This window comes from Pterocles gutturalis, unplaced genomic scaffold, assembly GCF_000699245.1.
Source record: "Pterocles gutturalis isolate BGI_N339 unplaced genomic scaffold, ASM69924v1 scaffold3115, whole genome shotgun sequence".
NCBI classification, from domain to species: Eukaryota; Metazoa; Chordata; class Aves; order Pterocliformes; family Pteroclidae; genus Pterocles; species Pterocles gutturalis.
The window spans coordinates 1-14,957 of NW_010140425.1; the positions used below are offsets into that span (position 1 = coordinate 1).

Sequence of the window (14,957 nt, forward strand, 5' to 3'; positions counted from 1 at the left end):
CCACTCGTTCGCCTCCTGGTCAGCCCGGGTGTCCTCTGCCCCTCTGCCGCTCACGTCGCTTTGCCATTTCTCCCGTAAGTCACTGGCAGGAATAGAAAAGGCACCTGAACCGAGCAGCGTTTAACTCCGCTGGGCTGATTCCCTCACGGAGGTAAAAGCAGCTTTTCCACAGGACTTCTCACAGCGAGATGCGAGCACACACTCAGTCCTTGCCTGAGAACCGCCGCGGAACACGTAACTGAGGTTGTCAGCAAACACACCCCAAGGACAGAGTTCCTTATCACCAGTGACGAATCTGCCTTCTCGGGAGGACGAGAAGGCTCACACTTGGGGGAAGAAAAATTCCCACAGAGACAGGCTGTCAGTAACTGCTTCCCCTCCCCTCCACTGTCCTACATCAACAGCCGAGTACAAGTCAAAAAGGACTTTGCTCTGACTGGAATGCCTGGATCCCTAGTAACTCACTGTTAACGAGCCAAATATGCTCCATTACCTGAGCACTTTGGCTGCCCAAGCACCACCAGGTCCTCTTCGGGCAGCATCATAATTCCCACGAGCGTGGAAATATTTGTCGGCACCTTTGTAATTTGCCTCACGCATGTCCCAGTATGCTCTGGCCATATCCCCTGCCCCTGAAGAAAGCAGAGAAATAGAGATTATATTGACTTTAAAGAGTCATCCCAGAAAAAGTACCATTTCAGCCAGGAGCTGAATAGCCCAAAGAGCAGTAACACAGAGAGGCCCTTCTCCACATCATCCTGTGCCCATAGAAAAGGCCTGTGGGGGCTGATCAAGGCCCTCTTCCAGCAGTAGAAACCAGTGGGGTCCCTGATATGGAGCTGCAGACTTCCCAGCTCCGAGGACTGCGTCCATTGACTGCTGGTAACCTGTGTTCAGCAAGGGGGTTCCTGAGAGAGGGGCCCATGGTAACAGCAGCTTACCTCTCACTGCATCCCAGGCAAATCGTAAGTCAGCACTTGCACACAGAATAAAGGAGAGCAACACAAAGCAGACACACAGCCTCATGGTTCCCGGCCCAAGCCTGACACAGAGCTGTGAGACAAACAGAGAGATTATTGGTTCTGGAGCACCTTTGAAGAGACTGCTGACAGCATCCATCACATCCATAGCTGTGCCTGGGCAGCTACCCCAGCACTGACGGCCAGCCCAGGAACCCGCTTCTGTCCCTACAAAGACTGATGACCTCTCTGCAACCACAAGCTCAGCTCAGGCCTCTGCAATAGAGGCATATGAACATGAGAAACTTGCATTTTAGCATTCCCTGCTGCTCCCATCATGAGTACAGAGAAGCCCCACATGCTAAAGCATTAGTCCTGTTCCTAAATACCAGCTAAAAACACTACATATAGCTCACAAATTCAGAATATCACTCACCACCACAGAAAGGCAAAGCTACAGGAGATGGAGCTTGTCTCATGTGCTCTCAGACTCAGAGAGGGTATTTATAAGGAATTCAAATCTCTTAAAAGAGGAAACTGGAAAGGACACCCATGGCTGGGAATTCCCCACCACCAGTTCACTTCCAACAGAGAAATCATTACGGTAAGCCTGTCCTTGTCCTTTACTGAAAGTTCATAGCTCCTGTTACACAATTTTTCAGAAAGTTTGTGGTGCTTCTTCAGCTGTCCACAACATTATTTGATCTTCAAAACAAGCAGGCTGAGAAACTGCCTCAAAGATTGACGTGTTCTGTGCGCTTGAAGTGTTACAGTTGGCGTAAGGGTGAGACTTCTGTTCAGCTCTTGCCCTGGACAGAGCTCGGAGGAGAAGGTGCCTGATTGTCTGCACCGTACCTTGAAGCACAGCAGCTCAGTGGGGCTCAAATAGGCTAAACTAAGGAGAGTTTCTGATGTCATAGTAAACAGTTTACCTAAGGGGAAGGTAAGATCCATACAGTCAGAACTCTGCTAGATGTTAAGATCAATATATCAGCTGGGGAGCCCTATTAGCATGGTTCATAGTTTGAGTACCCCCTGTGCTCTCTCTGCTTAGCAGCCAGGTCAAAAGCCTGCTTGGTGCTTGCTTCCCTGGCTTAACAACAGACCCAGCTGTTGCCCTGCAAAAAGCTCTGGCTTTGAGTGCAGCTGCATGTCAGACTGCAAGTGTAGATGTGTCCCCCCTGTTGTGGTCTCATACGTGATCTAAGAGAGCTTCTTTAAATTATCTGCAGAAGAGGTATGTGTAGTTGTTGCACCATTCACAATTCTGCCACGTTAAACAATTAGCCACTGGTGCTGAAGGGCAGTAGCATGAGGTAAAAGAGGTGCACTAACAAATTGATCTAATAAAGTGCCAACAGCTAACTTCCTACAGCATTGCTGGACTTCAAACAAGAACTCAGCCTAAGGGAAGAGGAGACATTTTCCACAGACAGGCCTGGAGCACAAGGACAGATATTCTCTAGTACAGTGTATCCCTAAATGGAACAAATTGAGACAAAGAGAACCTAAATCCTAACTCAATGGAGAAGGAAATTTTGCAAAAAGCAGGGCATCAGACACATAATTTTGTCCCCCACCACCTGTGGATCTGATGCTTAACAGCATAACAGTAACTGAGATAAAGCACCAGCTCTGTGCTCCAGCAGCTAACAGCCTGAGCACTGCTTTCCCGTATCCTCTTGGCCTGCTTTCAAGGTCACAGCCCTTGGCCCACAGAAACATATTGCAGCTAAAACTGTTGCTTTTGCAACAGGAACAGGCAAGCTGTCCCTGAGCACACAGAAGAGTTGAATGAAATATTCTTTCCTGGCCTAGCACTGAAACACAGGCTGCGTGTGCACACTGGGGAAACACAACACATACAGAGACCCCTCGGAGAACGTTTTCTTCGCCTGTAAGTTCTGGTAAGATAAAAAGCAACCTCAAGCTTGTTGCCTTTTAATTCTAAGTATCAATACGTGGAAGCTACACTGCAAACATTCCACAATGTAAGCATTTTGCAATCTAAATAAGTCTTAGACTGAGAAAGGGGACAAGGTGAATTCCCAGCTCAGGCCCAATAACAGATGCTGTTATTTCTTATTCTGGGAAGTAACAGCACCTTGTTTACACTGGCAAGAATTCAGGAGTTTTGCCATACTGCTGTATGGAATATTTACTATCATTGGCCTTAGGCTTATGGACGTGTAGAACAACTGCAGCCTTGTCCACTCTCCAAGAAACAGATTACAGATATTTTATCTTAAATAAAATTGATTTCCCCATAGGTTTTGACAATGAGTCCAACAGTGAACTAACATTTTTAGGCAAGTATGAGACTTTTATATTTAATTTTTTGGGAAAAAAACCCAAACCCTAGCTTCCATTTAAAGCTGTCGCAGGCAAAGCCCGCTTTATTCATCTCTGCTTTTCAAGGGTCCCCTCCACCAACAGTTGGTCACCAAAACCAAAGACAAGCTGCATCTCATCTGCTCCAGTGCAGTTTGGCTTAAACTATCCGTGGTGTACGCTCAGCTGGTTGACAAGGGCTGGTAGGGGCTGTAGCTTTAGGAGAGTGCATTGGTCTATACAGCTGTAACTTCTAAACAGGAGACCATTTCATTTCACAGTCCCTTCACCTTACCCATATGAGGTGAAAACATGTATCAAGAATAGGAAACAGCGCTTTTCCAATGCTTCTTCAAAGAGTAAATTCTTACTCTTTATTGACAGCTAGGTTACTTGAAATCAACACAAGCTCATTTTAGACACCAGATGTGAACAAACATTTCCCATCATAAAAAAGCTTTAAAGGGAAAGTTATGATTTATTGTAAAAAAAACCCCAAAAGCCCCAACCCTCACCCAAAGTTAACCAAGTGTACAAAAACCCCACAGATGTAGGAGACTGCTGTGTACACAAAATACACTGAGCAAATAAAGTGGAACTGTTAGGTGCAGTGATAAACTGGGTACATTCTTGGAAAACCAACTTCCTCTGAGGAGGACACCATCAGTAGTCAGTACGACATTGACACACTGTACAAAATGGGGTCAGCGTAGTGCAGCAGCCACTGAGCGAGCAGCAGGCGCATTTGGCAGGTAAGAGAACAGGCACCAACTTCAGCGATTTGTGTAGCCTCACCACTCCTATTCCAAGTCTTACATAAGAGCAGGGGATGGTTCTGACAGAAGGGTTTGTGCTGTTTCCAATGTCAAATGCTAAAACTCCAAAAATTTAGTTTTCTAAATAGTTCTGTATGGGTTTTTCCACAAGAAACACTATGAACAGATGAAAGCTTGCCACTAATTTTCTCCCTGTAACTTCCTCTAGTGAAGTAACCAACCCTCTCCACTAAAGTCTTTCCTATAACTAAGATGGAACAGTCTGAAAGTTGTATTACTAACTCCTATTTTGATAAAAATAAAAGCATTATTTCACAGCAGTAGAAGAGCTGCAAGACTACCTAAAAAGATGCCTTCTACATCTTTATAAAAAAATATTTTCAAGTCATTTCAGGACAAAATTATGCATTTTGGAGGGAATTTAGTTCCAACACGTGTTAATTTTTTTGGTTTAAATTACATTTGTGAAAATCAAATATGGACCAGAAGCCATGGCCTTCTGCTAAAAACAGGAGTCTGACAGTGAAAAGGGCCAAAACTAGAAGCCTAAAAAGAAACTTGTTCAAAGATGTATTAAAGTGCAGAAAGAGTGCTGGTATAAAGCATAGTTCTGTAAATGAGAAATAAAATCCAAGTGATTTTATGAATCTTCATATTCTAGCAGAATTTTAAAGACTTCTTTCTTGACAGCATCCATCTAAATATACTTGTCTAAACCTTCATCTTTTTAAAGAATTATTCACATAAGAGATGCAGTCCTCTCACTTTCCAAAATGTCAGAATTCATTGTGGAATTGCCAAACTTTATCTGGACCTTAGTAAAGCCTTTGACAGACATAATTTCCCAGAGCATTCTCCTGGAGAAACTGGCTGCTCATGGCTTGGATGGGTATATGCTTCACTGGGTAAAAAACCAGCTAGATAGCCGGGTCCAAAGCATTGTGGTGAACGGAGATAAATCCAGGTGGTGGCTGGTCACAGGTGGTGTTCCCCAGGGCTCAGTACCGGGGCCAGTTCTGTTTAATATCCTTATCAGCGATCCGGACAAGGGGATCGAGGGCACCCTCAGAAAGTCTGCAGATGACACCAAGTTGGGAGGAGTGTTGATGTGCTGGAGGGTAGAAAGGCTCTACAGAGGGATCTGAGCAGGCTGGATGGACGGGCTGAGGTATGAGATTCAACAAGGCTGAGTGCTGGGTCCTGTACTCAGGTCACAACCACCCCATTCAATGCTACAGGCTTGGGGAAGAGTGGCTGAAAGTTGCCCAGAGGAAAAGACCCCGGGGGTGTTGCTTGACAGCCAGCTGAACGTGAGCCAGCAGTGGGCCCAGGTAGCCAAGAAGGCCAATGGCATCCTGGCTTGTATCAGAAACAGTGTGGCCAGCAAGACCAGGGAAGTGATTGTCCCCCTATACTCGGCCGTGGTGAGGCCACAGCTCGAATACAGGGTGTAGTTTTGGGCTCCTCACCACAAGAAAGACATCGAGGTGCTGGAGCACGTCCCAAGACAAGCAACGAAGCTGGAGAAGGGCCTAGAGAACAAGGTTTATGGGGAACAGCTGAGGGAACTGGTGTCGTTTAGTCCGGAGAAAAGGAGGCTGAAGGGAGACCTTACTGCTCTCTACAACTACCTGAAGGGAGGTTGCAGCAAGGTGGGTGTCTGTCTCTACAGTATCTTGAAAAAGTCAATGTCATTTACAGGAAAATTAAACAAGTACATGCTTCGATATTTCTGAGGAATGGCTTCTTGCCAACAAACAAAGAAACAATTTTATACACCATAATTTAATACTTAGGGGCTCATATCCTTAGGTCATATAGACTTGGAAAATAAATTCAGGACTTTTCATCTCAAAAATCAGTGAGCTTAATTTCCAGGTAAATACGGGATTATTTTGATTTAAGATTTAGTTCAAAATTAATCTCCAAAGGAATAAGGAAGAAACATCAATAGTTCCCGGTCAGATACCTGCCAGATGGAGACTGGCTCAATATAATTGAATTTTAGAGAGGAGTTCATTTCTTTAAGGCCTGTGAAGTTTAAGAGGCACTTTAATATACAATCATTACAGTAACAAAATGTTCCCAAAGCTTTCCAAGTTGTTTTCTATGCTTGCTGAGACCACAAAAACCGGTCACACCTTTCCAACATGGACTGGATCAGCGCTCTGCAATTAAAGCAAAGGGGAGGAAAAAAAGTCAAACAGTAAAAAAATAAGCTAACAACAGAAAGAACAACAAAGTTTTGTTTTGTTTTTTAAATAAAAGTTTGTCAAAAACATGATTCTGTTTCAGAGGTAACATCATGACAGCGCCACACATGCCTTCTCTAGAAGGGAGAGGTGAGAGCAGAGTCTGTGCAGGACTCAGATATGTCCTTCTGGGGATCTCTTCACATACATCTTTATGTACCATTTCCTGTTTCCTCATTTTCCATTTTAAAATGCCTATACTGCACAACACATAGCTCTCAAATAATAGAAAAGCTTTCATTCGAGTTTAAAATACAAAGTAAAAATGTCAAGTATTTTAACTTTTTTTTAACTGAAAAGGAAGTCCAAAGCACCAAGAAGATCCCAAATGGTGTGCATACGTGGATCTTCTGCTGACACATTGTCTTACCTTTGCCTCTTCTCAGCAATTCTCAGGATCTCACAGACACCAGTAAATCTCTCAGACAATTCTAGTGTCAAGCCACACTCCTGCAAGAGAGGCAAGGCACGATTTGGGCCAATGGCCTTTGCCAGTAAGAGAGCCACATTTTCCACAGTGACACAGTCTGGGCAGCTCGGGCTACCGTTGCTGACAGCATTCCCATTCTGTGGGCCATGGTGGTGGAAAGCTGTGCTGTGGTTTTGTGCAAGATGCAGAAGAAACTTCCATTCTTCGATGGTCTCTGGAATGGAGCCTAGATGTAAAATAAGTTTGTTACATTATTCGTAAAACAAGTGTTATTCTAAGCCTACTATTTTAAACATATCTGTACTTAAAAGGGAAGCTTGCTATTCTGTTTTTCTTGGTGAAGATTTAAGAAAACAGAGTGTTATAAACAAGCAAATTGTGTACAGAATTATACTGCCTTGTCTGACTCAGTGTAAAGATTCAGTGGTGAACTTCACGCAAAGCTTCGCAATAGTTCAGTATTTGAGCCTTTGGATTAAGCCAAGAGACAAAGAATCATTTTGTCCATCTTTGGGCTACTGGGAATTTTCTTCTAAGTTCTGCCATGTGATACAACACTTTGCGTGTTGTAACTTTGTGTGTGCGGACGGGTAGCAGGGGGGAGTTTTGTTCTGTGCAGGCAGGCTAGCTATTCCTCTAGCTACAACACCAAGTTTAGCTTTTACTCACAGCTGATAAACAACTCTGCATTCTTGATTTTTTAAGCATTTCTATCACAACTGATTTCACAAAGCAGAGCGTGAAGATACAAGAGTGTAGCGCCCATTTATGTATTTTAAATATGCTGCATGACACAGTGCTACCAAAACACTACAAAAAAGAAAACTTCAACTCAACTTTGGACAAACTGAATCAGTATATAATAAGGGCAGTTCCTATATTACAGAAATATGTTTAAATAGCATAAGACTCACTAACCATCATCTCCATTCAACAGGTTCAAATCATCCAAGTGAGCAATATTAGTAAAGGCTTCTCTTCTTCTATCCAGCTCCAGACAGAGAAAAAGATATCCAGGCCAAAATCTTGAATAAGAGAGTAAAGATTTCCAGGAATCAAATACTCCATCTAAACTAAAGTCAACAATAATTAAATACTCATTTAAATATCAGTGAAGACAGAAGCAACTGAATTTCTTGAATGCCAGGAGTCACTGCAGAGCAGGGACACAGGGAATACCCCTTAACCAAAAGGGGTATTTGCTACATGAAACTGGACACTCAATATTCATCCTCAAAACAGGAAAGGTTTTTACATGAAACCTGTCAAAGTAAGAAGCAGATGGGCAGTTTTCATCTGTATCTTTTTGAGGTCAGAATACCAACTAAGTATCAAGAATTACCAACTTTTCTCCTTACCCATGTGATCTACAGATGTCAGCCATCTTCTCTTTTGTAACAAAATCAGCTGGGAGTTTAATCAAAAGCATAATGAGCTGGCTGTAGCCCCAAGTAAACAAGTGCGATCGTGGCCTAGAACACAAGAAATTCAGTTGTAAACATTAATGGTTTTCTTCAGAACATTGTGTTCTCTCTACAAGATAGGCAGGTATATGAAAAGAAAGAAGGAAAAATGAATGAAACACTTCGTAGTCTCAGTGGAACAGTCACTCTGAAAAACGTTACAGATAAAGTTATTTAATCTTTGGTTGTTTCTGCTGAACTTTGCAATATGCAAAATGCTCCACAGATTCAGGGACACCCAAACTGTCATACAAGATCTAAGCCAAAAGCTTGCAGACCCATTAAAGCTTTTTGCTGCACTCAGGACTTTGGGTGAACTCTGCTTTACCTGGGATTTCCTTCTGCATCCACAGTATCTGCTCTTTGTGGGGCATCACGAGAAACTGCCAAACACAACCAATCCAGTCGTACAGATTCGGGCTGCAGAAGAGATCTAAGGAGAGATGACCTAGAAAACAAAACACAGAAAAAAACCTAGCAGTTATAAGTATACCAGATATGGAGAAGTAGAGATTGCAGACAAAAAAACCCCACAAAACAAAACATGTATGTAAAATTAAATATAGAAAAGCCTAGAATTATTTATGTTTCTAGAAACTGAGGGGACCACAGAAAACAATCATGTTTGCAGGCTGGGTTCCCCTAGGGTTGTGGGGGTTTTTGGTTTGGTTTTTTTTAGGTTTGTTTGCTTGTTTGGTTGTGTGTGTGTTTTTTTTTTTAAATGCTGTATAAACTTGGTATACTGAACTGCAGGCACAGGAACAAAAATAGTCAGTTCTATTCTGTTCTCCTACAGGAGAGATGGGGAGGCACTCTTTACCAGGGAGTGTAGTGATAGGACAAGGAGATTTAGACTAGACATTAGGAAGAAGTTTTTCAGTGTGAGGGTGGTGAGGCAGTGGCCCAGGTTGCCCAGAGAAGCTGTGGATGCCCCATCCTGGAGGGGTTCAAGGCCAGGCTGGATGAGGCTTTGAGCAACCTGGGCTACTGGGAGGTGTCCCTGCCCATGGCAGGGGGGTGGAACTCAATTATCTCTAAGGTCCTTTCCAACCCAAACCATTCTAAGATTCTATTGAAAGTATTATTTAGAAAAATCCAGTTAAAAGTAGCATCTAATCTAACAAAAAAAACAACAAAAAAAAAAACCAACAACATTCTGAGAGACCAACTAAAACTGTCAGAATTAATTGGAATCTAATGCTAAAGAACCCCGAGCAGATAGAGACAGAAACAGTAAAAAAAAGACTCCAAAAAACAAACCCAAAAAAACCCCACACAGCTAAATGATGCAGAGAGCAGACAGATGGAGAAGACTCTGTATTCCTTTTACCTTTTCTCCTCTGGCTTTGATTTCACCAGACTATCTAAATATGCTAAAAAGTGAGCTGGATCATTCCTGCAAAGCTGTTTGATATCAGAAGGCAAAATAGAGGGGTGGAACTTGATCAAGGGCCGAAGAGCTGTGTCCCCAAATTTTTCATAAAGCCTGAAGAAAGAGGATAAAAACAATTTTCAGCACCAAGCAGCAAAATTATCATTTTTCCAAGATCTCTTGCAAGTTCAAGATAACACTGAAAGGCAATTTCTTTAAAAGATTCCCAGAAAACTTCATGAAATATTAAGTGAACCAATTCCTGATAGCCAGGTTAACAACACTGAAGAAGAGAAAAAAAGGACTTGGCTACAAACCTTTGAGCATGTACCAGTAACAGCGGGCTATCATCCCAAGGCCCCAGGTCATGCAGCTGTTTCAGTATTTTCAACATATCATCTTCATTTTCCATTGCTAAAGCTACTGGACTGTGACAAGTTAGTTCTGAAATAAATTAGTGCATGTTACACGTTTTGTTTTCTTAACACACACAGCTGTTGTTAAGAGTAAGAACAGAAAGTTATCACTACATCATGGAAATCTAGCTAACAGTAGTAACTAGTCAACAGATCCTACTTGTTCATTTCATAGCCATCAACATAACTGATCTGCAATTACAGCAAATTACAGTTATAAATTATACAATTAAGGCATGGTTAATATTTTTTAATATATTTTCCTTTAATTCTTTAGACTTCTGAAGAGGTAATTTTTCTCTCATGTGAAAAAAGACAGCCACTGCAGGACATATGGCTTGCTGAGTATAATGCAGATCGACCTCAGTTTTCATATATTACCACTTGCTTCTATTAATGAATAAAAACTACAGCTTGGACACTGACTTCACAGAATGCAGAATTCAACACGAACCTCGATCCTGATGAGATGCGGGTCTTAATCTACAGGCACCAGTGCAGTCCCACTGAGGACAAACTGGGAATGCATACATTACTTTCACTTCTAAGGCTCTCAGAATCCAAATAGCAAACAGATTCCCAGAAACCCAAATACCAGACACCAACACTCAAAGCAAGATTCTGTTGTTAGACTACTTCTTTGTTGGTTCCAAATCAATGCCAAGGCTTTAATTCACTTGTAAAAGAGATGCATAAAGCAGAAGCTGAATGCAGAAAATAGATGAAGTTCTGTTTTCCAATATAATCAGGAAGCTTTGGTTCAGTAAGGCTAGAGAGGCATTAAAAAGATCAGAAAGGGTTTCTGTGGAAAAGGGAAGTCTGAAGTGATCACAAGCCACTCATTTGCATGGAACCATCTATTCCATTCAGTTTTCTTTCACATTAACCGTATTTCTCTATAAGTTAAATCTCCCATTTGCAGTGCAAACACTGAAGCCCCTCTCCTAGCTTTTGCCTTGTTTCTGTAGACATATGATTCTGATTAAGACGCTTTTGCTCTTTGAAGCACATATATTTGTTTTTAAATAGATCTGGTCCGTAATCACTACAGTGTTCAACCAACAAACTGCATATAAATTAAGAGGTTCAGAAGTAGTTCCTGTAGAATTTCAAAGTAGGGAGAGAGGAGGAAGATTTTCACCAAGGAGACAGAAGTTCTTCATAAGTTATCCTCTGGGGGAAAAACAGAGAGCCAAACAACCCTAAAATGGAACAAGAAGTCCCCCACACCCAACATCCTCCCACACCACACCTGCAGAAGGAAAACTTGCAGACACAAATGGAAGTGTCTTCAAGCTTTTCTTCTTTTTTCTCCCCAACAGTCTTACTTCCAGTTTACTAGTAATAACATTTTCATTAGTTACCTTTCAATCCTGCGATGTATGTTTCCCATACATTAGGACTGGTTGCGTACATGGTTATAATACACTGCTTTAGTCTTTTTAAATCCAAAAGAAAGAAATAGCTTCGCATAAACCTACAAGCCAAGGTCCACAAAGCTGCTAGGGGCAGTGTTCCACCAGAGCCGTGTTCTGCCTCACCATTTCCACAAGAAAATACACGCAGCTCAAAACACAGTGTTGTCAACTCAACGAGATCTTTCTTAACATCTGGTTCTATGACACATGGAGACGACACTTGAAAGCTGCAGTCCAAAGGTCCCTTCAGATCAGTACTATTTTCACACATGGCTTTGCTTACACAGGTTTCATCAGTATTGTCCTTTTCAGCACAGTCTTCCAAGATACTGCTCTGTTCTTTGGCTGCTGGGTCTCCATCTGTTGGATCCAGCCGTAGGTTTTCCTCCAGGACTGCCCTCTCTTCTTCAGCACACACAGGCTTGCTTTTCTCAACAGAGGAAGCAGAATGCTCTTTGCTGCCGAACTTTTCTTCTAGAAAGACAAGCCATTCCTGTAAAATCCTTCTCATACACTGTGGTTCTAACAAAACCAGGGGATCCTGGAGCTTGGCTCTGCAGCATAAAAAAAGAAGTTTGCCAAGTTGCTTGACAGTTGTAAGATGCCACAAGTGAAGTATTATATATGCTTTGTGTAACAAAGTATATTCCTAAACTTGACTTGGTTGTTGGTTTTTGTGGTTTTGAGTGCATCAGACAGAATTTAGGCTACTTACACTGTCTACATTTGATTTTAGTACATTCTGAGTTCCCCAAGATTTGTTTCAGAAAGGATTTTTGTTTGTCAGGTGGCTTTGGTGTTGTTTTTTCAGAAAAGGATAATGCTAGAGTACCTAAATAAGCTTTTAGTGGGTTTTGCTTGCTTTTAAATAGGGGAAACAAATCATTAATCAAATGAGAACCCTTCAGATTATGTTAACAGACATTTAAAAGAAAAAAAAATTTAAAAAAAATTTCTACCAAAGCCCAACATATCTATATACTAAAACATTTCCTTGCTTACATGGCTTCTGCTGTTGCAGCCTTGAGATCTCTCAGATGGTCTTCCTCTGGAAGCTGACAGCTCAGTGGTTCTAACCTAGAAAAAACACATTAACTTCAGTATTACCTGAAGTATTATCTTTAATAACTTAAGATTTCCTGACAAATTTCCTCAAATTTGTGAGGAAACATTTAATTCCTTTATTTAAAAAATATAAAGGTTTCATTTATAAAGAAGGAACAGCTCAACAGAAATTATGGATGAATTGGGAATGAAGAGCACCGGATAATACTATTTTCGTGGCGTTCTATAATGGCTCCTATTCCAACTACAGTAGATTTGCAAAGGTACTGAACAAAAACCAGTATTGTGCCACTATATGAAAGTTAGTCCAAAATGGTAAGTTAGCAGATCATTGGAATCTGAAATAACTTAGCTCTGTATTAACTGGACAACCATTAAAAGAAATTCAATGTTTTATAACTACCATTATTTAAAAAAAAAAAAAAAAAAGAAGTTTTTAGGGACTCCTGCCCATTAACTATAAGGAGCATCACAGATCAGTGTATTGTGTAATACACTACGTTCTCACTCTTCAGTTATCACAGCATTGTGGAGACCGCATGCTTCACCCCCCAGAAGCGCTCACTGCCTAACCAGCTTCTAGGAATGGAGTGTCAGTGAGAACCAGTGAAACCCACCATAGTAATGAAGGCCCCTGGAAAAACCTAACACTGAGCTCCCTGTTGTACCTGAAATTGTAGTTTTTCCCTTTAGGTTGCTATTCTCAGAATCCCCAGCAAATGCAATTGCTAAGAAAACATGATTTCACACTCACTCTTTCTCTTCCTGGGGAGATGTTAGGAGATTAACAGTTATCTCCTGCAGTTGCTCGTCATCCTTTGCTTCTTGCCTCCCCCTAGTATCAGGACTTATATGAAGTGTGCCAATCTTTTCAGTAGTTTTGCGTACAAAGCTGGAAACACTAGGAGTTAAACATTTAAAATTGAAAGTTCAAAACTGAACAAATGAAGCATTTTCTTTCCATTCAAACCATTATTTCCAAGAACTTTATAATCTGAAGGACTCTTGAAAAAAGCATGAGGGCAGCAATGACCAACAAGAACAAAACTCACTAAGAAGCTGCTCAGAATTCATATTTCAGTCATGGCCCATACTTTAAGCACAGAATAAAAACCTGAAGTATTTAAGACTTGTGGTTTTTTGCTGCTGGAGAAACAGGATCACATACAAACGTTAGCACTTAGATTTTGACATACATTTGTATGCAAATAAAGGCAGATTGGCTACATTGCATTTTAAAGCTTATGAACAGAAAGCATCATTAGGAAATCATGTCCCTCTTGGTGGTAACGAACAGTTTTACAATACTCCAAATTAATTATTCAGATTACAAAGCTCATTAAAAATGTCCTTTTCATGTCATCAGTCCCTATTCCTTCAGATATTTTAATTCAAGAGAAAGCCCAGTGAACATACCAAAACCCAATTATTTCTACTACTGCCATGAAGAGAAATACGTCATCCAGAGTTGGAACAGAAAAATCAGCTTCTTGCTTTCTGGACAAGAACTAGTTTAAGAGTATCAAGAAAAAAAAGCAACCCTTTTATTTGCTCAGCAGAGAACAGGGTGTCTTTTACTATACCAAGTTACAGCAAAAGTTGAAGGTTGCTGCAGAAGAGAGAAATTATTCAAATGTAGCAAAACAATTGGACTTTAATGGATAGAAAGATTAAAGGTAAACTGAAAAATTAACTATAAATATGATAGTATTTTATTTAATTATAAACTGAATATAGTGAAAATTTAAAATTTAGTTCTCATTATTAGTAGAAACTCTTATTACTAGTGAAGTCTTCAAAACTGGTTATGGTTCAGAAAGAATTTAAAATGTTGCATGTACTTCTGAAGGTTATTCGGGAGATCCTCACACCATCAGCTAGTTTGTTGTTGCAGGACATAATTCACATACATAAGTGATCAAGGGAGAGCTATGCAACTTTTCAGACCATCATTATGGACCATCAACATTTTTAGCTAAGAAATCTTTTTTTTTTAAACATCTACATTGTGTATTTAACACCATCTCCCTTTTATTTGTCCCCCCACCTGTTTTTTCAAGTGAGTTTTAAAATAGCAATTTGATTTCTGCATAAAACAGACACCACCACGTTTACTTGTACAGGTACAAGCTACCCTTATTCCATAAACACTTGGGGAATTGATTAGATTCACCGAAAGGTGTGTGTGGGGACACGGCAGACCACATGGTATACTTTGCAAATGTTTGCTTTGACTACATACCACAACCACAGAAATTGATAAGATTCACCAAAAGGTGTGTGTGGGGACACAGCAGACCACATGGTATACTTCGCAAATGTTTCAGCAATATCTAGCATGCTTTGAATATTTTCATGTTTGTCCCCAAGCAACATGAGAAGCCTTCACTCATTCTTCAGAAATCTAAGTACCAGAAAAGCAAAATCCCAAACCAATATTCAGTAAGTTTGCTTTGACTACATACCACAACCACA

The 14,957-nt window shown here is 40.9% G+C and overlaps 2 protein-coding genes across 2 annotated transcripts; both read right to left on the minus strand.

Moving 5' to 3' along the window:
* Positions 1–3: 3 nt before the first annotated feature.
* On the minus strand, positions 4–1,026 carry LOC104460567 (serum amyloid A protein-like; the record flags this gene model as incomplete). Its single annotated transcript, XM_010083636.1, has 3 exons — positions 942–1,026; positions 494–632; positions 4–82 (listed from the first exon to the last, which is right to left on the minus strand). Coding segments are annotated over exons 1-3 (303 nt in total), but the record flags the coding sequence as incomplete, so codon positions are not given.
* A 5,147-nt stretch (positions 1,027–6,173) lies between these two features.
* LOC104457630 (Hermansky-Pudlak syndrome 5 protein-like) lies at positions 6,174–13,383 on the minus strand (the record flags this gene model as incomplete). The annotated part of the gene is made up of 10 exons (XM_010083637.1): positions 6,174–6,234; positions 6,689–6,974; positions 7,667–7,773; positions 8,107–8,220; positions 8,540–8,659; positions 9,542–9,697; positions 9,901–10,027; positions 11,364–11,971; positions 12,420–12,494; positions 13,237–13,383. Coding segments are annotated over 10 exons (1,801 nt in total), but the record flags the coding sequence as incomplete, so codon positions are not given.
* Between the last annotated feature and the right edge of the window lie 1,574 nt (positions 13,384–14,957).